The following is a 24810-nucleotide window of genomic DNA, read 5'->3' as shown; positions in this document are numbered from 1 at the left end:
TTGCCGCTTACCTGAACCCCTGTAAATCCGGCCACAGTCCGGCCAACCGGGGCCACCGCTAGCTGTGACCCCAGTCACCCACCAGCATCCCCAGATCAGTACCGGCGTTCTGGTACCAGCGGGGTATAGGAGCGACGACATGGACGTCAGTACAGACTGTCCATGTTGTCTGCTCATTAGATGTGCAGCCACAGCTGCATTGAAGAACTTCAGGGGCCTGCAAACCCCCACTCTGAACGGTGCATCCGACTTCGGCCAGGCACCAACGAAAACTAAGTGCCTGAGGCTCGGGGGCGGGGTATAGGAGAGGGACCCCAGTGCAGGAGGATGGAGAAGTTTTTAACTCTGTGGTGCCTGGATGTCTGCCGCCATCGCCTATACCCCAAGGTATCCTGTGGATACCCTATGGACCCTGATGTAGAAATATGCACAGGTACCCCAGCTCGGGTACATGCTGCTGATAATGCTTACAGTAGCTGCAATTTAAATCGTCCAAGATCATCCTACCGTTCCCAGCACATCCCAGCGACTAGGGCCCCTGCCAGATGCATGGCAGCAGCAGTAGGGGTTGTGGCGACACTGGTGAGATGCAGGGGGCAGGAGTGAGCAGCAGGGGACTGTGGTGAGATACAGAGGACTATGGTGACATGGCGTAGGTTGCTATGAGATGCAGGGGGCTGTGGCAAGATGAAATTGCTCCGTGCAAAGTCAGAATGGGTCACTAGTAATCGGTAAAAAAAAAAAAAACACTGTTGAATCATACAATTTATCATTTCCGCACAAGTTTAATGAAGGAGGACCTCATATGGACTAGCACAGTGTTTCCCAAAGTTTTCTGAATCACAGCACCTTAGAGTAGCAGCATGTTTCTCAAGGGAGGCAATCGGGAAGCCGACTGCCTAAATACCAGCAGCCGGTTTCCCGACTGTCTCATCCTGGCAAGGGTGAAATGCCAGGCGTCTAGATGTAGACGCCCGCATTTCCCCGACGCCGGGAGACCGGCGCCCGGCATCACGTTCGTAGTGATGCCGTGCGCCGTGAGCGGACAGCCGCGGGAGGGGGGGGGGGAAGGATTAGGGCTCCCGGGGGGACTTAGGGTTAGGCACCCCCCAGGAGGGTTAGGGTTAGGCTAGGGGGAGGGAGGGTTAGGGTTAGGCACCCCCGGGGGGGACTTAGGGTTAGGCACCCCCCCGGGGGACTTAGGTTTAGGCAGCGGGGAGGGGGTGGTTAGGGTTAGGCACTTAGAGGGGGGATTAGGGTTAGTCACTTGGGGGGGGGAAGTTAGGGTTAGGCACCCCTAAGGAGGGTTAGGGGTGTTAGGTTAGGTTAGTGGATACTTACCTGTCCACGATCGGGATTTCCAGCGCTGTCGGGCTTCCGCTGCATCGCACTCTGCCTCTGTCGGGCTGCCGCTGACGGGAATCGAACCGCCGGCCATGCGGCCGACGGTATTTCATACCAATTCCGTTTCTCATAGCTCACCTATACTTCTAAATTAAGTAACTGGTTTATCAGTCTTCCTTAAGTTACATTATGTGGCGGTGGTGGACCCGGTTGTGCTTCTGCTTGTTCACATATTTTAGGATTGGCAGTTATCCTATCACATTTATTATAAATAACCCGATTGGACCACCAACCCGTGGCACCCGGTTTGGGAACCACTGGACTAGCAGGTTTCAGTTTGACTTGGAGGACTGCAATATTTCTGACTACTAACTGACTCACATTTTTGCATAAATTTATCTCAGGACCTCAGTCTCTATTAAACTACGTGTCTAATGTATAAAAATCCAAGCCACAGCATCCACATGTAGCTGAACAAGCACAATAGCCAGATACACAATAACAATTTGTGCAGAAAGCTCGGCTTACAGACTCTCCTGAACTATTTAAAGCTTCTGGCAGACACCAGCCACTCAAAACCTATTGCAGTAAGAGATACCTGAAAGCCTCTTAGAATGGACTTATTATGGATTAACTAAAACCAGATGTCTGTGAACGGAGTATGTGCTCATAATTAAAATACTATGTAGTCTCTGCAGAGGGCTTTGCAGGAAGCAGACAAACATTTCAAGCAGAAATCCGTTTACCTATGCACCCTGCAGCAACTCCAGTCTGATTGGTGAAGTGACAGCCTGTTATGCATACCCTGGCTCAGCTGTCTGTGTGCTTGGGGGAAGGGAAGGGTGGATAAATACTTCAAAATAGGAGTATAATGCTCAGCAATTTGCTGCACGGAAATGAGCAATGAGTTTCAACTTGATAAAACCTTTCAAAACATGAGACAATTGTCACCTTGTATTACCTATTTACTCATACTTGCCACCTGAAAACTAACTGCTGGTAAAAGAAAGTATTACAATGTATTGATAAGTAGATCTCACAGTTATCTCCTAACTGTCAGTCTCTGTATTCTGATTCTAATGACTGAACAGTGAGTAAATGGAACAAACGCCTATGTGCATAAATTCTCTCTCTACTATATCCCATCATATTACATTCATCTTTTCAGCAGGGTGATTTCCTAGTGTTGCCACATAACCCTAAACTATACTCGTATCAAAGGGGATGCAGGAAGCTGCAGAGATGGCAGTGTGACAAGTGACTTCAAGTACAGTACCTCCCATTGACAGGTTGTGTGCCTGGCTTAACCAACTTAATACAATTAAATAAAAATATGTTGATTTATTTTACAATTCATGTCCTGAGTAGTGTCCCAATTGCAACTATCATATAGTACCAAGGCAGGGGGTCCAGAGACAAACTCTTATTATATTTAACCATGGTATACAACTAGGGGTATTTCATGTGCACAAATAGTGCCTTTTCCAAATCCCAGCCTCCCCAAGCAAGGCTTTGTAATCCAATTACCTCCATATCTCCCAAGAGAAATAAATTCCACAATATTGGTTACCCACCATGGACACAAGACTACCATATTTTTTACATCAGTGTTCTCCCCAGAAAGTTTTTCCAGCAGATTGGCATAATGAATCAGATGAGGAGTAAAGGTGCCCATCCACTAGAAGATTAAGTTTAGTGATTTAACGATAATGATCGTTCAATCGTTTGCAAAAATGTCTAAAATGACCAGTGATGCGCATGCCTGCTGGTCGTTTATAGACATCTATCATCCGTGTAAACATGCTGGACAACCTGATGATAATGTCAGGTTGAGCATGTTTGCAGATGACTGATGACCATGCACTGTACGACTGCTCGTTCAGTGTAAGCTCATCACAGACTGACAAACGACTGTATGATTACAATGTCGTAATCGTGCAGTCGTTTTCAGATCTGCAAGTGGATGGGCACCTTAAGAACTTGTGCCTCCAGGGGTGGGCTGACCATATCACAGGAGGTAAGCATCAGCACATCGTGTACCCCACTCCTGAATCTCACTTGCTGTTTAGTGGACTCCGGGTAGGAGAGGGGCGGGCTGTGTGTCTATGCTTTTCTCCAGTGTGGGGTAGGCCGTGGTTAAGGCAGAAAGTGTAAACCAGTGTGGGGTGGCCATGGTTGAGGCAGAGAGCCTCAACTGTGCATGGAGCTGCCCCCTCTTGAAAAAAATCTTTTTTCAAGTAGGGGCAGCTCCATGCACAGAACATTTCTGTTGCTTGCAGCATCCTCTGCTTGCTGGTGCTTTAAGCGCCTGCATACTCTTGTTTAGGCAACCAACCCTTTGTGCCTGCTGCTGCAACTCTACGACTGTCCATCACAAACACTAGAATGGAATGACAGCTGGGTGGTTAAAAATGCTGTGGGGAGAACACTGTACATAGCAGATGCTACCCAGGGTTTTCGCCTGTGCCTCCTTGAAGGAAATCCTGCAATAGCACATGAGAGCCCTGTATAATTAGAAAGGTGTAACTGCATACTGGACTGTATCACAATCAGAAAATGAAGCACAACACCTACATACCCCTAAATTCGTCACAATACACAGATCAGTCATAACATTAAAACCACTGACCGGTGAAGTGAATAATATTGATTATCTTGTTACGATGGCACCTGATAAGTGGTGCAGGTCCCATAACCTGTAAAATGTACAGCTTCTGCGTTTTTGCTTACTGAAATCGTCCCACCTGTTGGTGGCTATTCCTTTAAGTAGCTTTCATCAGGGGTCATCTGTGATACTATCCCGTGCCTATTTATAATGGACAGCAATGTTAGCCAAGGGAGCTCATGGGAAAGTGACTATTCTAAAAATAAAGCATATTTTCTTTTTATTAATATGGAATGTCCAGACTTCCATTTGTAGTGCCCCCGTGAGAACATGTATGCTCTAATTGGCAACTACTGGCTTGGTGAGCAACAAGACTTTTATACTGCTAACATGGTGACTTACTTTTTTTTTCTTTTTATTGCTATATAGCCATTAGTTGTGCTAATATTAAATCTTAATTTCATAGGGGTCTTGATAATTAGACTTCTTACTGATTTAAAATTATACCATTCAAAAACAACTGGCAATATAAATTTAGCTAACCAAGCTGTTAGTGAATTGAATCACAGCATAATCGCTAATTACATTAAGTTAAACTACAATGAAGGAAAAGCCAGACAGACAAAACTTGTTGTGTGCTGGTCCCATTAATTAAAAAGATGTTCGTATTCATTTCTACAGAAAATAAAGCAAAAGCCAGGTGGCATCAATTTTTAGGCGTTATGGCCCCCAACCACTTGGAAATTGTCAAGCAGGCCATAATCCTACAATCATTCAGATAAAACTGAGCGTTTCCCCACTCTTATTTATACTTTCATATGACCACATCAATTAAGGATTATTATTAGGAGCAACTATGTAATGGCGTAAAATGAAATGAATGCAGAGAACATACAATAGACACAAATGTAGATATACCGCATACAGTGTTAAAGACAGCATACGATTCAGGATAAGGAACATCTGGTGTGGATTTACAGAACTTAACATTATTTGTCCTGATTTAGAAGAGCTTAGCAATGTTGAACCTTCATTTTTCAAACATTCCCCTGATCAAGTGCAATCTGGCCTTTGGCAGAACCACTCATCTAACTGCAACCAAATGTTCCCTGGACTTGGACTATGTAAGCAGAGGATTTATAGTCATCGCAGCCCATGAGATTTTCCTCCCTATACTGCTAAAGTAGGATTTACTTTTCCAGCACTGAAATATCATTCTATTACTTCACAGATTTATAAACCACATCACACGGGTGGCGTCAAGCCAGATATATAGCAATCTAATCAAATAACCTCCATATTCCTCTTACTGCTTGGTAGGTCAGCCTGCTAATTCTCAACCTTATTTGAATACGGTGATCTTCCCAAATTGTAGTGTTACAGAGTATGCCGGCACAAAACAAATAAATATTAATGAGCAAATACATGAAGAACTTACATTGGCTATATAACATTCTAGCACGCATCAAGGTGTAAAAGACAGTTGAGCTGGGTGGATGGCTGTATTCAAGCTACGTACGTGCTGTAGTTGAAAATATTGATGAAATATCGATAAAGTCAAAGGGAGAGATGTTAATAGAGCTTATTGTGGCTCGGTGTCTACTTTGTAAGAGAGTTGTGGTATAGGGTATGAAATGGGAATCCCACCTACAAAATATATACGAGGGGTCGTATATTCCCAAAACAAAATGCTATCTATGCCCAACAGCCACATGGTTCATGAGATACTCACCATAAGTTTGTGGCAGACAGCCAGAATAAGTTAAAAGTAAACTGCAGGGATAGCATGAAAAAGCCCTAGCAGCCATCAATACTTCTTAGTTGTTAGGGATTGCAGCAGAGGGTACTTCATGAACCATGAGAATGCTGGGCATGGTACTGGTAAGTCTGCTACTGTGAACTGAACCGCCCCATTGATACTTATAATGAAAACAGAATATAAATAACAGATTCCGCAGTAGTCATAACAACTTCATCCATTTAAAATAAGTAATTTTTTTTTAAATTGTTACACAACACCTTTATCCACTCGCTTTGGAAATTACTTTCATTTTGTAAGAATACACAATAAATTGGTAAAATTACTACTGACACAATGCATTCAGGAGTAAAAAAAGTGTATCAGGGAGAGAAACTTTAAAACTCATAAGGCTAGGACTGACTCCTTAACGATAAATTAATTGGTATGCCTAGTTAAATGATTTGTAAAGTAAGTTATAAAATGTTCTTCCATTTTGAAAGCAAACATTTATTGTTAACAACTGCATATGCGATATAACTTTACCCGACATTTTAAATTCTCTCATTAAAACTTACCTAAAATTTTAGACTTTCTCCTAATAAATCCTATTCTAAGGATGATATGGTAGCAAGGGAGAGTGGATCTTTTCTGCTGTTGCATTACATTTACAAGAACTGTAAAATGTTCAAACACAACAGATATTACTGCCAGGAAGGTCCGATGTCACCTAAATTCCATAAAGGCGCAGCTGACTATAATGTCGTTCAGCTGAGCATTATTGATATATTTATGCAGAGGAATAAATATATAAACTTGAAGCTATGTCTTTACTCAATCAGATCCATTTTTATATGCTGATATTAATACGATTGCAGTAAAATCCAACCAATGACCTCGGCGCTAATGAACCATAAAGAATATATACAATCGACTAAGTGCTTCTAGGTCATCATTATTGAGATATCTATTTAACCGTGGATATTATTAGTTGTATTGTTATGAATGTGATGTGTGGTCAAATATATCAACTGTGATTAAATTATTAATTTTTGCATACAAGAAGCCCTGACTAATGTTATATATATCTGCCATCTTACAGTCTAGTAGTGTGTTTCTAATTAGTGCGGTCTTGTTTGGTTATTTACATTGATATTAATACGATGTCACTTACAAGCTATTGCCAATTTGACAATGTAGAAAACCTACTATGCAGAACAGGCATAATATTTTAAAAATCTAAATAAATAAAATAAATAAAGTTTTAATTTTGTTTGAGAATCAAACCACACTTATTGTGCGTACACACGGTATGACCAGTCAGTGATAACGATATCACTGATTGATCTCCCTGCACCTTCCCGATGTGCTGGATGATGGATATCGATCATCCAGCACACCACCAACAACATGCCAGCGACCCGCAATCAACAACCGCGGGTCCATATGTAACCTGGACGGTATCGACCAGGTTGGCCTGCATGCATGGCCGATGGTCGTTATCATCCATCGCTGGTCGTTTGAGGGTTGGATAGCACAAAAATATGCACGATCGGAACGATAACAATATGTGCATTTTTATCGTACCGTGTGGACACACCATAAGTTTAGAAATGGATTGTGTTCTAAAACCTTTTAGCTCATAAATCCTACCCTTTCACAAAGTAAAAATCGTAGGGCAAGAGGGTAAAAAAATGTAGCTCCAGTTTTTAGTTGAGAATGGTGTTGCAAAAACTTGCAAAATATTCTTTACTAAGTATTTTTATAAAAACGAACTGAGAATTTTTATTGACACATTTATGCAATTCTAAAAAATAAATGTTAATAGAAGCAATTAGTTGGACTATAATTTGAGGGAAAGATGGGGCTCTATTCGGACCTAGAGTCACTGAAATTTAGTAGCTACAGTGAGTCATCAATATAGATTGTAAACTTGCGGGCAGAGCCATCTTACCTCTTTGTCTGTCTGTCATTATCCAGTTTTTCTACTGTTTTGTTCCCAATTGCAAAGTGCATCGTTATATGTTGACACTATACAAGTAACTTATAAATAAATAATACTTAATTGAAAGCAAACATTTGACAACGTTTTCCACCAATTGTTGCCAACTACGGTTAACACATGATAATCTCTATGATAATCTCTTCTGTGATCAATGGGATTGACTATTTACAGCAACCATTTCCATATCTTCCATATGCAAACACACGCAATTAAGCTTAAAATGTATATGGATCGCTGCAAATTAATCAGAATTAGATTTTTTACCTTTAACAAAAAGCCTCCTATGATTAGAAACCATATCATTCTTAAAGCATTCACAACTCAGTGAAGCTTTAAAACATGACCCTTTCACAAGAATGTAGAGAAGAGAGGCAAGGGCAATAAAATGCCAGTGTCCTTGACTAAAAGTGCAATAAAGAGACAGTTCTGCTATTAGGTTTTGTGTCACCAAGAGAAAAAAAAAAAAAAAAAAAACAGTACTACAATGAATTTAAAAGGAGAAATAATTAGACAATCAGACATCTATACAGTTGTGTATGATGAAGCACTATGTGTACATAAGCAATGCCCCATCTGTTCTATGCACCAATCAGTCCGTGCTTCTTATGGAGCAGTGAGTCAGGTAAGTATGGCAGCCCTGCTCATTGTGGGGAAAGTGGCCTGTATGATTCATGGTGCTTATATTAACAGGATTAGACAGTGGCGCAGAGAGATACAACTTCAAAAAAAAATGGGATAACTTAATTTAGTTGGGAATGAGATCATGTAAGAGTATTTAAACCAACAGCAAGTCCTGGGAAGCTTCCCTTGTAGTACCAATGTGGCTTAAATTAAATGCATTTAACATACGGAAAGTTTTATTGAAGAAAAAAGGATTGGTTAGGACAGAGGTTCCCAAACGCGATCCTCAAGGCTCACCAACAGTTCAGGTTTTAGAGATATCCATGGCACAGGTGGTTAAATCAAATTGACTGAGGTACTAATTAAGTCACCTGTGTTGCCACAGGTAGGTTTTCTACATTGTCAAATTGGCAATAGCTTGTAAGTGACATCGTATTAATATCAATGTAAATAACCAAACAATTAAGTCACCATGGATATTGCTAATACCTGACCGTTGGGGAGCCTTGAGGACCACGTTTGGGAACCTCTGGGTTAGGACACCTCAGTAGGTGCCCGAAAGCCATTTCAACCACTCTCTGGCAGTGCACTATTTGGGAGAGTGAGGAGGTCCCAGATATGTAGTGGATTCAATGTTTGAGACAGTCGTAGGATTAATGGAGCAGTGGTTATAAACATAAAAAAGTATATTTCACTTTTTCTTTACTAAGTTTTAAAAATGTCATCTAGTCCAATTTAAGTCTCCCTTGCATTTGGGGCCTTTCTACCATACAAGGAACATCACAACAAATAAATTTTACAACTGCTGATATGCATAGAAAATGGAATACCATCTATAGATGTGTCCTCATAATCTAGCCTCAATACGTCACGCAGCAAGACTTGCCTGATGTGAGTGAGCCACCAGGTCCCGCGCTACTTTGCTAACGCCAGGTGTCTTTTTTTGCCGAAAATGCGTCCAAGTTGCAATGCAATGTGAATAGGATGCACTTGTATATCTGTGTGCACCTGTCTGAATAATTATAGAACTTTGTATACAGATTCAGAGACTCCATCGCACACAGATATAAAATTGTTGCATATCAAATTAATCAGCACAGTCTGCTGCTGCGTCCTAGTAAAGATGTCCGGCGCTAGGAGAGTCACGGGACCTGGCGCGTTGTGAGGGGCTTTTTAGCACCACTGCAGCAAAGATGTAAGGACACATCTGTATAAATGTGAAGATAAAATGGGAAAATAAAGGCACTTCACGTATTAAACTAGGGCTCAGCCTGTGTCGAAACACTGGGGTCTTTCCCCCACGACCCCAAAAAAATATTGACAATAAAAATGGTGTAGACACCTGGCGCTCCCTACTAGGACCAAGAGGATATGGGACAGGGGTAATAGGACTGTACTTAGTGATGTGTGGATTTATAACAAGGCCTAAAAATTTGTGAAAGTGTTAGATAAAAATTATATTATACATCCCTATTGGGGGGGTAATCCTCCTTTTGGATTCTTTATTTTCTTGTTCATGAACGTCTCCGTCAGATGTTGGCGTGGAGGGCATTAAGACTAGAAGGGGTAACAATATGTAGTGTGTTCCAAAAATCAACGATTCACAAAATCCTATTCTGGATAATAAGGCATATTCCACTTCCCGAATTATGGCCCTCATTCAGAGCCGGACGCTCTGAGCAGAGCGCTCGCTCTGAATGAGGGCCGTCCATACGAGCGTGCAGGATGATGGTCGCGATGGTCTTGACCATCGCCAGTGCGACCAGAAGCCTGTGGTCGGGGTTTTCCACCACAAGCCCTGGAGTGATTTTGGCTCTATCAGAGCCAAAATCACTCCCACTGACATCACTAGTGATGTCAGTGGGCCGGCATCTGACGGTAGGCGTTCCCTTGGGAACGCCCCCGTCTGGGAGGCACGCCCCCGGCACGCCCACCAAAGAGGGCGTGCTGTCAATCAACATCGACAGCACGCCCCCTTTGATCAGACACAACGAGCGAAGGAAAGTCCTACGCTCATCGCGTCTGTCGCATGCGCACGACGGAGCTCCCTCCGTCGTGCGCTTGCGCCGTGCACACCATCGACCCACTTGCAAGCGGACAGCCGCTTGCGAGTGGGTCTGAATGAGGCCCTATGTTTTTTAGATTGCAAACAAATAATGCATACCCCAACTCACAAGGACTGGGATATGAGAAAATACATCAAGGTCTCTTTCAGATAACTTTCCTTAAGAACCACTCTTAAAGAATGGGGGGAGGGGATGCGTACCCAAACTCACAATGTAGTGTATAATCAAAAAAATATAAGGATCATCAGGCCTACATCTGATGGTTGGAGAAATGTTTATGAACAAGAAAACAAAGCATCCAAAAGGAGGATATTCTCCCCCCTCCCACACCAGGGATGTATATTATAATTTTTATATCACACTTTCACAAATTTTTAGACCTTGTTATATATCCACACATTACAGTCCTGTCTATCACCCCGGTCATGTACAATCTTGGTCCTAGTAGGGAGGGCCAGGTGTCTACACCATTCTTTTATTGAGTCAACATCTGTATAAAGGTTGGGGACTAGTTAGCTCCCATTAGTGTACCAGGAGGAGAGCAAGGTAGATTATATCAAAATATGTAAAAGTTAGACACAGTGTTACTGTAAGTACATATGAAAAAGCAAAACGTCTGAAGAAAAATAAAATACACAGACAATAGTAACAGTGAGAAATGTTGGTCTGAAGAAACCTAGACTCAAAGTAAATTGTAATGACCAAATTACATATTGCCAAAATAAATTATATTGTGCATGCGTTTTGGGAATGTCTGAAAGGTTTTTTCAAGAGTCCTACAACGAAGACAGCTTTGTGGTTTGAAAGGCCCTGTACTGTATAATTTATTACAACCTATAAAGACATACCACTGAAAAACTGAACATACAATAAGGTAAAAAACTAAATATTCTAGTACAGGTTGAGGCTCCCATATCCAAATATTCCGAAATACAGAATTATTTTGGCATGACTGAGATAATGAAACCTTTGATTTTTGATGATTCCATGTATACAAACTTTGTCTAAGGCACAAATTATTTAAAATATTGTATAAAATTACCTTCAGGCTGTGTGTATAAGGTGTATATGAAACATCAGTGAATTTCATGTATGTACACAAACTTTGCTTGAGCCACAAAATTATTGAAAAATTTGAACAAAAATGACCTGCAGGTGTGTGTATAAGGCATATATAACACATAAATGCATTCTGGGTGTATATTTGGGTCCCATTCCCAAGATCTCATTATGGTATGTATACATTCCAAAATAGGAATATTCCGTTATCCAAAATAACCCTGGTCCCAAGCATTTTGGATATGGGAGACTCAACCTGTATACTATTAATATACAGTGTATCCGGAAAGTATTCAAAGCGCTTCATTTTTTTCACATTTTGTTATGTTACAGCCTTATTCCAAAATGGAATAAATTCATTTTTGTCCTCTAAATTCTACACACAATACCCCATAATGACAACGTGTAAAAAGTTTTTTTGAGATTTTTGCAAATTAAATAAAAAAAATAAATAAAAAAAAACTAAGAAATAACATGTACCCATCTCTGAACTTACCTGAATCTGCTGGGGTGCCTGTGGCCTTAGCTGCTGAGGCGGTCCCCACCCGTGATGTCTTTTTCCTGCCCCTGCACTGAAGCTGTCTCCATGACCACCGGGCTCTTTGATTCTTTCCGTGGAGGTTCGCTCCGGAACCTGCTACTGCTTGAGTGGTAAGTCTGACTACTACAGCCGCCGTAGGGTGGTGGATGTCCTCCCTCTTGCTTATCGGCCATTATTGGACTGCTCCCTCCTCAGCTCATGGTTTTGGAAATTCCTCTGCAGTCCCCACTGTTCTTATTTTCGCCTCTGCTAATTGTCCCCCTCCCATCCCTCTTTATACCTACATTTCCCCAGTGTGTTGTTCCCCTTCGGCTTCTCTTTAGTTTTACCCATTTCTTTGTCACTTGTTCTACCACCTCCTTCTCTTTGGCCCCCATTGCATTCTACATGTTGACACTGTTTTACCCAGAACCTCCAATGAGTCTTTTTTATCACAGCTAGCTTGGCCTGCTCTCTGTCTGCACCCTCTGGACCATTTACAATACTACTCTGCTGTTGAGTTCCTATTACTTGTGTAGGCATCACTCTCACTGTACCACATTGGTTGTTCTCACCTGTTTCACCCCATGGGTTTACTGATCATTTAATGCTATGGTTTATATCCTGAGCCTGCTGTGTTTGTTTTTGTTCCTATCTGGCCAATGTGTTTCTTTTTATTCCCTGTGGGCCCAGTGTGTGTGTGTGTTTTTAAAATAAATACAATAGTACTAACAATAATGAAAGTATTCATCATGGCTATAGTTGGGGGGGGGGGGGGGGTGCTAGTATACCTAGAGCCGGCCCTGAAATGGACACTGCGTGAGACAGGAGAGAGCTGCAGGTGGACAACAGTGACCCGGCCAGGGGCTCCCAGCATGAGGAAGGAGGCAACCACTGCCCCAACTGCTATCTACCCTTGCCCCCTCCCTACCCTCAGCACTGCCTGCCCCTAGCCCCCTCCTTGCCCTCCAGCACTGTCACAGCTGCTGTCTGCACTTACTCCTGCCTACCACCAGCTCTGTCTGACCTTACTCCTTTCTAGCCCTAGCTCTACCCCAACTTCTCCCTGCTTTTACCCACAGCTGCCAACTTTTACCCAACTGCCCCCAGCACTGTTCCAACTGCTGCCTGCCTTCACCCCTCATAATGTGTGATGGGACCCCAATTTTGTAAAGTGAGTGGTCCCTGGGACCCACAATTTATTTAGCTCAGCGCGATCACTGAAACTTGTTAAAAGATCAAGTATAAACACAATTTAACACACACACAGACATTTACAAACAAAACCTAGAAACGGCACAGAATTTTAATTGTATTTTCCAGCGCATGTGCTCCTGAATGCCATTCCCACGCATGGTGCATATGCCCCAAAACAGATCTCTGAAATCATCGGGGGACAGAGGAGCAGACACAGTGTGACATGGGATGCAAACATGTCAGTAATGAAAGCCCAGCTGGCTGTGGTCGCATCCCATGAAACAAAGTCAGATAGGTTGTAAAAGAAATCTGGTGTATTGCACAGCTCAATAACACATACAAATAGCCAATAACTAAATATGTGCACCATACTCTCTCACCGTTCGGATGTTAGATTGAGGTGCTTTGCAAAACTGCACAACAGGAATAGGTTGTCTCACAGCCTTGCAGAATTACTAATGTACAGCACTAGTCTCAGTTTTGCTTTGTTCTTTACCCATACCAAATCTTAAATATGTGGGATTAGCTGCAGCTGACTGTAATATAGTGGGAAGTTTATACTTTTTAATAGAACTGTGAAAACTTACATTTTGGAATTTAGTGGCCCTTTAAAGTCACACAAGCTCCTAACATGATTTTACTAACACCTACAGATATGTCCTCGCTCATCTAACCTCAATACACCATGCAGCGCGATATGCCTGGCATGAGGGAGCCGTCAGGTCCCCTGCAACTATGCTAGCGTTGGGCGTCTTTTTTTGCCAAAATGTGTCTAAGTCGCATGCAGTCTGACTAGGATGAATTCATTTGATATGTGACACTTGTATATCTGTGTGCACCTGAGACTGTAAACAGAACTTGGTGGGGAAAAACTATGGCTGCTGCATCGTAGCACTTCACATACTGATTGAGAGACTAAGTCGCACACAAATTCTAGTCACATCCCAACCTGTGGCGCGTCAACAACAACCTATGGCGCCCCCGCCCTAGCCTGTGACGCGTCAACAACCACCTGTGGTGCCCCTGACTCAAATGTGCTACGTCAACAACAACCTGTGGCGCCCCCGACTTGACCTGTGGCGCATCAACAACAACCTGTGTTCTAGGTGGTTCAAATTCCCCACAATGAAGGTATGATATGATTAAGGTATTTATAGGGGGATAATCTCCCAAATCAGGGTGATATCTGATCTTGATGTGTCAAACACCTCCAGTTAGTATACATGAAACTCCCAAATGATCATTTTTATAATATCAGTGTGTTAAATAATCATCAATTAAATTCACAAGTCGTTTAAGAGACTACAGGGGGTGTAATGGTAAAAGGGGGTAAACTGAAAAATCAAGTCTATAAGTAGATTGATAGCATTCCCGCTAGGCTGTTTCAGCATTCATTCACAGTGACAGCAGCACTTGGGGGCTGCCCGGCATGTCCATAAGTGCCAGGCACGCCCCCCAAGAGTGACAAAAAGATGATGCATCATAAAGACACGCCCCTTTTCATTGGACACACCCCTTTTTGGGCGCGTACATATGTGACCTCTCTCTAGGTCTGAGTGAACACTAGATTGAAACTACTGTCTATCGAAGGGTTAATATGCTAGGGATACGGTGGATAATGTGTCCCAAAAAGCTGCTGTGTAAATACTGCAAAATATATCCTGTCTAGTCACACGATTGGTGTTAACAACAGATTTCACACATACTCCATTTTGTATACATAATAACAAAAAGATATATTATATAGCAGCAGTATGGAAAAAATAGTCAGTGTGATACTGATACTCCTGTTGTCCAAAAGTTTGTTAATACAGTTAAAATTAAACTGGGTGCAGAAGCACAAAACTTCAGCTGCTAAAGAGAAGGCAAACTCTCTAAAATAGAAAATAAATATAGCTTCTTTTGTACTTTCTGCAGCATCCATTTCAGAGGAAACAGCAATGCTGTGAAGGTGCATGCACAGTGTTCCCAACCCCTCCTCACTCTAGGCAGCTAAGGTTCCATGTGACCCATGGCTGAAAGCAGGGATTGAGGTGACGTGAGGGTAATGTCTAAATCCCCTTCACGGAGAGGACCCTGACGCCATCAGCCAGTGTCAAGCGTCATTCCCTACCATCCAAGTGGGCATAGAGGGGGGCTATAACCATGCGGCGAGGGTAGCGAGCCACCGTGCCCGAAGCATGGCGAGCGCGAGCCCGCGAGGGGACAACGAACTTGTTTAAGTGGGGACAAAGTACTTATTTAGCTGGCCGTCATGGGCAGGAAGTGCACTTCCGCCCTCACTCGCGTCACTTCCAGGTCCCTAGGAAGAAGGGGAAATAAGCTCTACCGTGACGTGAGTGTTTCTACACTAGACAGAGGAAGATACATGCCACACTGAGAAGTCTCTTTCATTGTGCAACTGGCTTTTGAAGCAAATGGAGGTACAGGGGGATTTTAAGCAGAAGATACTTCATGATTTTCTTCAAGCCTTGCACTGACAGCGGTTACCAATAATGTAAATATCAATCCAAAAACACAATTATTTATTTAACATTAAATCATTACTCAAGATGTGTGTGTGCTCCACCTCTCAAGCAGAAGATACCCAGAATATGTTTCAGCATGCAGTTCCCAGGGTGCCATTAAAGGGCAAAGCAAATGGAAATGCTGCTTTTAGGAAGGAATCAAACTGCAAACTGGTACTCTTTAAGTCAGCTGTCTTTAGAGTTCCTGACTCCTGAAAGTTGTAGGACACAGATCTCTGTGGATAATTGGCTGCTGTGAACACCACCACCTCCAGCCAAAGGTGTCAGACTGCCAGGACACCAGTGTGACAAATGTATCCTTCTGCTTCCTTGTGGGCTACATAAGCATGCAAATAATTAAACATGGCTGGGGAGGGTAGTTGTTAATGGAATAAAGTAATTGATTTGCCCACTTATCCATTATAAAGCCACTCATGTGCTGCTTGAATAACGGCCCTTATTTTCAACTTCAGTTTCTTTAAAGCAATTGCCATATTATATGGAATTAGCCCCAACATACCACATTTGATGGTTAGTGTATGTACTGTATTTATTCCTAATATCCTGTCTGACAATGTACAACCATTTATGTTTAGCTTGGGTCTAGAAGAAACCTTTGCCATTCATATGACCATAACGCTCATAGTAACAGAGTATTTCAGGAAGTGTACAGTATGTGCTGAATTTGAGGAAAAACAATAACCTAACCACACATGTCATTGTGTACGTTAGAGCATGGCTTCATATGATATAGGAAATTCAATGATCCACATCAAAAGTGGGATAATAGAAGGAGCACAGTGGTTAGCATCGCTAACTTACACATAATTAGTTTGATTCCCAACCTGTCCCTATCCGTGTGGAACTTGTTTGTCATCCACGTGTTTTACAAGTGTTTCCTTTTGGGTAATCCAGTATACTGTCACACAAAAAAAAAAACATATGGATAGGTTAATTGGCTGCAGATTCAAATGTACTGTACAGTAGTGTGTGTGTGTGTGTGTGTGTGTGTGTGTGTGTGTGTGTGTGTGTGTGTGTAAGCAGTATTTCCCAACCTCAGTCCTCAAGGCACACTTATGGTGCGTACATACGGTACGATTAAAATGCACGATATGAATGATATCGATCCTATTGTTATAGTTAATTTCGTGCATTTTTTGGTCCCCACCAACTACCTGCGATGCGCGGTCACAAATGGACGATATCGTCCATCGCCGGTGCATGCGGGCCAACCTGGTCGATATCGACCAGGTTACTATAGGGACCCGCGATCATTGATCGCGGGTCGTTGGCGGATTGGTGGTGTGCTGAATTATCGATCGTTCAACGATATCGTTATCGTTGATGATCGTCCCATGTGTATGCACCATAACAGTCCTGGTTTTAGTGATATCCATGTTAAAGCACAGATGGTTAAATCAAAATAACTGAGGTACTGATTAAGTCACCTGTGCTCAAGTACGGCTATCCTTAAAACCTAGAGACTGTGCCTTGGGAACCATGGTTGGAAACCACTGTGTTAGGGAATTTAGGCTGTAAGCTCCTGGGCAGGGACTGCTGTGAGTGACAACATTATCTGCACTAAGTAATTGGTGGCGGTATATAAATAAATGAGAATAATAAAAATAAAAGCAGTAGGGTCCCCAAAACCATTAACACTGATGATAGGCTGGGTGCACACCTATACAATTCTCGGCCCGATCACTCTACTGTATATCGGGTGATTGGGCCAACAATTGTATAGGTGTATATGCAGGACCATTGCAGGAGCATCAAGTGCAGCCTTGGGTCTGGGCGCCCAAAACAATTGAATAGCTCACGGTCATTTTAGACAGGAGCTACGAGCACCCAGAACACTTGAATTGCCAACTAGAGCTCAAAGCCAGTAATAAAAGTTTCAATTAACTGCCTCAAAAGCTAGCCACACACAAGCACATATCATCTGACAATTTGGTCCTTTTCCCAATCATATGAAAATGTAAAACATCTGCTCCAATTTGACTAGGCAGAATGGAAAATCTGGCAAGATGATTGTCATAACTTGCATGTAATTCACAAGCCGAAAATAAGCACACTTTAACCTTGTAAATAATGTTGTTTCGACCATCTTTAAAAACAATAGCACACTGCTAATGCTGGAAAAATGACAACATACCACTAATATATCTAACAATAACAACATAATAAATATATTACCGCACACATTTTCATTGCCAAATATGAAGCTGTTAGTTTACCACAAACTTTTTTCTTTCCGTTCTATGAACAGTTTATGACTTGGAACAATTAACAATTCAGAAAAGCTATCTGGTCACTTCATCTTACAAAGCAATTAGTCCTGTCTAACACCATAACAACAAAATGACTTAGGACACTGGACTTGAAAATCTGGCTCTAATGGGGCACATCCACTAGACGATCTACTCCCTGTCCAACCTCTTAACGATTTTCCCTTGAAGTTTCCCTTGAAATTTGATCTTCCACTCTGAACTATTTGCAAAAGATTTGCAAAGGATTTGCAAAAGATTTGCAAAGGATTTGCAAAAGATCTAACGATAAACTATGTTGTTTCAATCTGTGATTGAGAGCTTTCAGCTGTAGTGGGCAGATAGTGGTTCATCGTTTGATCGTTCAGTGAGAACGATGTGTAAACGATGTGTAAACGATTTGTAAGCAATCAAGTGAAATTGACCTGCATGTTCAGTCGATGGAGGAGACGATCAAACGACCAGCGGGAGCGCGCATCGTACATCGTTATGGGGGGCATCCACTAGACGATTTTATCCCTGTCCAACCTCTTAACGATTTTCCCTTGAAGTTTCCCTTGAAATATGATCTTCCACTCTGAACAATTTGCAAAGGATTTGCAAAAGATTTGCAAAGGATTTGCAAAAGATTTGCAAACGATTTGCAAAAGATCTAACAATAAACTATGTTGTTTTAATCTGTAATTGAGAGCTTTCAGCTATAGTGGGCAGACAGTGGTTCATCGTTTGATCGTTCAGCATGAACGATGTGTAAACGATGTGTAAACGATGTGTAAACGATGTGTAAACGATTTGTAAGCAATCAAGTGAAATTGACCTGCATGTTCAGTCGATGGAGGAGACGATCAAACGACCAGCGGGAGCGCGCATCGTACATCGTTAGAAACAATTACTGCACGATTTGCAAACGATGTTCAAACGATGTTTGAACGATTATCGAACGATTTTGTCATTATCGTTCAATCGTTCAACTTTATCGTCTAGTGGATACCCCCCTTTAGAAACAATTACTGCACGATTTGCAAACGATGTTCAAACGATGTTTGAACGATTATCGAACGATTTTATCATTATCGTTCAATCGTTCAACTTTATCGTCTAGTGGATACCCCCCTTTACCCCTGACGGCCTCAGAACACAAATGTGGTAGTTTGCCATACAGCAATTACAAAATGCATTACAAGATAGATACTGTATGTAGACAGATAGGGTTGGGTATGAAAGTACTGGCAGTCGGGATGCCTGCTGTCAAAATGCCGAAAACTACATCCCGATGCTCGAAATCCCGACAGGGGTGGGGTAAGAATAATAACCCTCCCCCCTTCTCCTAAACCTCCCTAACAGTGGCTAACCCCAAACCCCCCCCCCCCCCCCCGGGGCCTAACCCACCCTCCCCTTCCCCGCGACTAACAGCTAAGACACCCCAGTGTACCTTCATCGGGATGGCGGCTGTCTAGATTCTAGCGTCGGGATATAGACTTGCGTTGGAATTTCGACACCTATGTTTAGTCTCGGGACGGGCTTTCAACAGCCAGCATACTAACTACATCCCAGAAAGATAAATACACACAGATATATAGATTATATAAGGTGCATTTAGATTTTTTACTGTCAGGAATGAGGCAAGCCCCTACAAAGCATAAATACGATTTTCATAATCCTTGGGAATTGATATGTATGAATAGACGCAGGGTGCCTACACACACAGGCAGGAGGGCAATGCTATACCTGAGCATTACATCTGTACACAACACGAGGCTCAGGGGAGCTGCTGCCACTAAGCAGAATACATACAGTTCTAGCATCACTATTAGGCGATAGCTACTCACAGGCTGGTGATTCCCTCCGGTAAAGGAACTGCATGGAGCCGGCCCAGCCTTCTCCTGCTGCAGTCCAGCATTCTACCTTCACACACACAAGGAGCCGGGCAGGAGGTATCCGAGGCCGCGGCCCCAAGCGCCAGCAGTAGGAGGATCCCCGGGCCGAGCTGCACAGCACACGCCATCTTATCTCTCTCTCTGGCTCCCGAGGCCCTCACTGTGGAACGGCCAGGCCAGCGATACGGCGAAGGGTCTGGGCAATACGGTGCGGCCCAATATCGCTACCTTCTCCCCAATTTTCTACGTAGTATCGCCTGCAGCCTCAACAGCCAGCTGCCCCCCGTCCTCCCGTGCCGTGCGCGGTGACGTCTCTCACTCACTGGGAAGGTCCAGGCGCCATATTGGTTATGGGCAAATGAGGGAAAACAGTGTTACAAAATAATTTAATGGATTAATACAGGTTTTATTTTTCTCTACGCCTTTTAACTTAATGCCGTTTAACTAATGCAACAATAACGTTGCGTCCCTGTTTCTTACCTACCTACAGTAATGACTGAGCTAATTAGACCACGCCCCGACCTAACATCACCCATTCATATGAATACAACCTCTATCTTTTGTTATTGGACACAACAGTTTAGGGCTACTGACAGACAAGTCATACAGCACTGTTCCCTTACGTTTAGCAGGTGTTCTCCAATGATTTAATTACTACACTACCGAATATACTTTTATACATCAGTGTGTAATTACTAAGCATTTGGTATGGGATCCCAGCTGCCGCATGACCGACAATTCGATTCCTGGCTGCGGCAGCCCGACAAAACAGCAGAGCCCGGCAGCGGAAGCCCGACAGCGCTGGAAATCCCGATCGTCCCTAAGGTAAGTATAAACTAACCTAACCAACCCCCCTAACCCTAACCTTCCTTAGGGGTGCCTAACCCTAACCTCCCCCCTCTAAGTGCCTAACCCTAACCCCCCTTTCCCCGCTGCCTAAACCTAAGTCCCCCGAGGGGGGTGCCTGACCCTAATTCCCCCCCCGGTGCCCTAAACCTAGCCTCCCCCCCCCCCCCCCCCCGCGGCTGTCTGCTCTCGGCGCCCGGCATCCCTCCGATCGGGATGCCGGGCACCTGTCTTCCGGCGTCGGGAAAATGGCAGGCGTCTACATTTTAGACGCCTGTCATTTAACACTAGGCGGGATAGAGGATTCGGGAAGCCGGCGGTCAGAATTGCGGCCGCCGGCTTCCTAAGTATCCAGTTACTAATGGTGATTGTTTACCTTTTATTGTTGTTATAATTATTGTATTCACCTAGGTGCTTCCTGGCTGTGTTGGAAATGGACGCATGGTGCTGCTGATTGGCTGTGCGGACTTGTGAGCTCCATACAGGGGAAGTACTATTATTCAGTAGGTCCAATTTGGGCAATGTGTGCACTACCAGTTGGGGAGGTACCCTGGCTCGCTGTGGAACGCATGCCATTGATTGGCAAGTGTAAGTAGCCATGTTATTTATTTTTATATTTATTTATTTTTGTCATAGAACACACAATAATAGATTTTTTTATATATGTATTTTATAGCCACATGTCATCAGGGACATCCTCCATCGACCCTGCATGCAGGGCTGACGGGGGATATAGTTAGCGCTGCCGGCATCTGCAAGTGTGTATTGCGCTTGATGATGCCGGCTCCCCCACTGGGTCCAGTCGCTGATGAGGTCAAGTGCACTAGACATCGTCTAGTGTGTACCGACATAAGATTGCTGGTGGGATTATCTGCTAGGGGGCACCAGTCCAAATTTTGCCTAGGGCACCAAATTGGCTAGGGCCGGCTCTGGTAAGCAGCGTTTGTGTACACAGTTTAACATGGCAATCACTTATGGAATCTATGTGAATACCACCACTGTTTATTAACAGAGACATTGTTGAACACTTTCAGAAAAGCTATTTCACAATATTGCATCTTCTCTTTGCAACAAAATTGGAACCTTGGGCCTGATTCAGACCCACTCGCGAGCGGATGTCCGCTCGCAAGTGGGTCGATGGTCTGCACTGCTCATGCGCACGACGGAGGGAGCTCCATCGTGCGCATGCGCGAGACGCGACGAGCGAAGGACTCGCTCGTAGTGTCTGATCAAAGGGGACGTGCTGTCGATGTTGATTGACAGCACGCCCCCTTTGGTGGGCGTGCCTCCCAGATGGAGGCGTTCCCAAGGGAACGCCTACCGTCAGAAGCCGGCCCCACTGACATCACTAGTGATGTCAGTGGGAGTGATTTTGGCTCTAATAGAGCCAAAATCACTCCGGGCCTTGCGGTTGAGAAACTCAACCGCAGGCTTCTGCTCGCAGTGGCGATGGTCGCGATGGTCAAGACCATCGCGACCATCATCCTGCACGCTCGTATATGCTGTGGGTGGTGACCCACAGCTACACGAGCGTTCAGGAGGACGCTCCATATTTATGGAGGTGGGCCCTGATTCAGAGCGAGCGCTCTGGTCAGAGCGTCCGGCTCTTAATCAGGGCCCTTGTCACAATATATCCCATATTAGAGGAGTTTTTCGGATCATTCATTTTTGTCATTGAGACTTTTTAGCTTTCTAGCAACTATCTTTCCCTTTAGGAAAGGTTGTTATTTTATATCTATTGATGTTTGAGATGATTAATACATATTGTCTATGTTTTCATTATGCTGGGACCCATGCATTAAATGTTATTATATTATATGTCTGAATAAGTCATTTAATTTTATTTCAAACAATTGAGCATATTTGGTGATTGGTAGAGCAGTTCCTTACTTATTTGTAAAATGCAGACATGTTTAGAATGTCAACATTTAACATGTCGACACCAAAATTACGACATAATTTTTATGTTTGTTATTTTAGCCTAAACCTAAGCCTAACCCAAACCTAACAATCGACAAAAAAACATACGTTGACATTTTGTGGTCGAAATGTTTAATGTCAACACTCTGAACGTCAATTTTTCTACGTAGTATCGCCGGCAAACCTTAACAGCCAGCTATCTCCGCATACCCTCCAACTATACTGTTTTAGCGGGAGGCAATCGGGACGCGAAATACCGGCAGCCGGCTTCCCGACTGTCTTATCCTGGCAAGGGTGAAATGCCAGGCGTCTAGATGTAGATGCCCGCATTTCCCCGACGCCGGGAGACCGGCGCCCGGCATCACGATCGTAGTGATGCCAGGCGCCGCGAGCGTACAGCCGCGGGGGGGAGGGTTAGGTTTAGGGCTCCCGGGGGGGACTTAGGGTTAGGCACCCCCCCGGGAGGGTTAGGGTTAGGCTAGGGGGAGGGTTAGGGTTAGGCACCCCCGGGGGGGACTTAGGGTTAGGCACCCCCCCGGGGGACTTAGGTTCAGGCAGCGGGGAAGGGGGTGGTTAGGGTTAGGCACTTAGAGGGGGGATTAGGGTTAGGCACTGGGGGGGGAAGTTAGGGTTAGGCACCCCTAAGGAGGGTTAGGGTTAGGGGGGTTAGGTTAGGTTAGTGGATACTTACCTATCCACGATCAGGATTTCCAGCGCTGTCGGGCTTCCACTGCGTCGCACTCTGCTTCTGTCGGGCTGCCGCTGACGGGAATCGAACCGCCGGCCATGCGGCCGACGGTATTTCATACCAATTCCGTTTTAGCCGGTACAGTACCGTTTTTTAATAGTCTGTACCGGCAAACAGAGGCTGTACCGGGTGGATACAATCACCCAATTTCTTAAGCAGCGCTGCTGGGACACAGGACTGCCGCAGTACTGCTCAGTGTCAGCCGGCTCTTCTCTGTCCTCCATGCTTCTCTAAAGTCTGCCCTGACCGTCGCAAGTGCCGGTATAGAGAACTTGCAGTATAACACATACTGCAAGTTTTAAACCAGCCAGCGCCAGCTGCCTCCAGCCCCTGTGGACACGCCCCTTTATCTGTGGCCACGCCCCATATCCCGGGTTCTTACTTTTACTGTAAAATATTGGAGGGTATGCCTCCGTCCTTCTGTGTCATACCTGGTAGGGTCCAGGCTCCATCTTGGGAATATGTGATAACCCTAGTTCTGGGAGTATCACTGTTGAGGGCCATTTAGTGTAAAATACTTATCTATGTATTTAATTCATGTTGGTCACTGTATATAAACAATGAAAATATGCAGTTCATATATTTACACAGTGTTAAATAGTAAAAATGCCAATATATACAGTATATGCCAATTTCCTTAATTTTCATGTGCAACCCCCCTCTTGGAAGGGAACTTGGAGCAGCCTGCCCTCTCTGGACTATGTGCATTGATGGGCACGCGGCAGGGATGTCTAAATTCAGCCGCTATATAGGGGAAAACTGCCCCATAGAACAAGCCCAGTATGTGAATGGGCTAAAGCAGCCCATGCGGGCAGCGGGAAGAGGACCTGCACGTGACCACTGATATATAAGGATCACCCACGGGGGCCACTGGGAGTTGGCCCGAGCCAGTGCTGTGGAGCGGAGCTCATGTGTAAAGCGTCCCGTACCTCAGGGACGTCGGTAACAGTGACGCAGGGGCAGAGAGCTGCCTGAGTGAGGAGGAAAGCGGGACTGACCTGACAGTGCTGGGCGGACCAGCCAGAGGGCTGTGAGGACATCGGAGGGACCACCCAGCTACTTCACTGGATGAGGTGACTGACAGCTGGGAGGCTGAGGGGCGGACCTGAGGCAAAGGGGCGGACCGGAGGCGGTAGCCAGATAAGGGGACTGAGACCTGAGGCAAAGAGAACAGGAAGCGGAGCTCTGCCGGAGCCCTTACCTGAAGGACAGCAGTCATCGAGAGGCACAGCTGCCTAGGTGGAGCCGGCGCGGGCCGGAGGAGAGCTGAGGCAGCCCTTCATCATGATCCCTGCAGTGTCAGTCAGTAGCCAGGAGGCGGGCAGCAGGTGGGACTAGGCGGACCCCTCTTCTATGAAACAGCGGGGAGGTGAGCCCGGCAGCTACAGGAGGTGTGACTCAACTACAGTTAGGAGCCGGTGTGAGAGGGTTACTACGTGAGTAGGAAACACTGATACACTTTCCCCATAGCTGCTCACCTAACGGTATCA

At 44.3% G+C, this 24810-nt stretch overlaps 1 protein-coding gene across 2 annotated transcripts in view; it reads right to left on the bottom strand.

Moving 5' to 3' along the window:
• The window catches only part of LRIG2 (leucine rich repeats and immunoglobulin like domains 2), a 112487-nt gene extending 92427 nt beyond the window's left edge, over positions 1–20060 (bottom strand). Inside the window, exon 1 of one of the 2 annotated variants that reach the window (XM_088454428.1) lies at positions 19759–20060. In XM_088454428.1, the coding sequence (XP_088310554.1) occupies positions 19759–19934 (176 nt within the window). In that variant the 5' untranslated portion in view covers positions 19935–20060. Of the gene's footprint in view, positions 1–16484; positions 16554–19758 lie in introns of those variants that run through there. The other variant, XM_088454429.1, reaches the window with a different exon arrangement.
• Positions 20061–24810: the final 4750 nt, after the last annotated feature.

The sequence above is a fragment of the Taudactylus pleione genome, unplaced genomic scaffold (assembly GCF_031769625.1).
Source record: "Taudactylus pleione unplaced genomic scaffold, aTauple2 ptg000615l, whole genome shotgun sequence".
NCBI lineage: Eukaryota > Metazoa > Chordata > Amphibia > Anura > Myobatrachidae > Taudactylus > Taudactylus pleione.
This window is presented reverse-complemented; position numbering and strand designations above follow the sequence as displayed.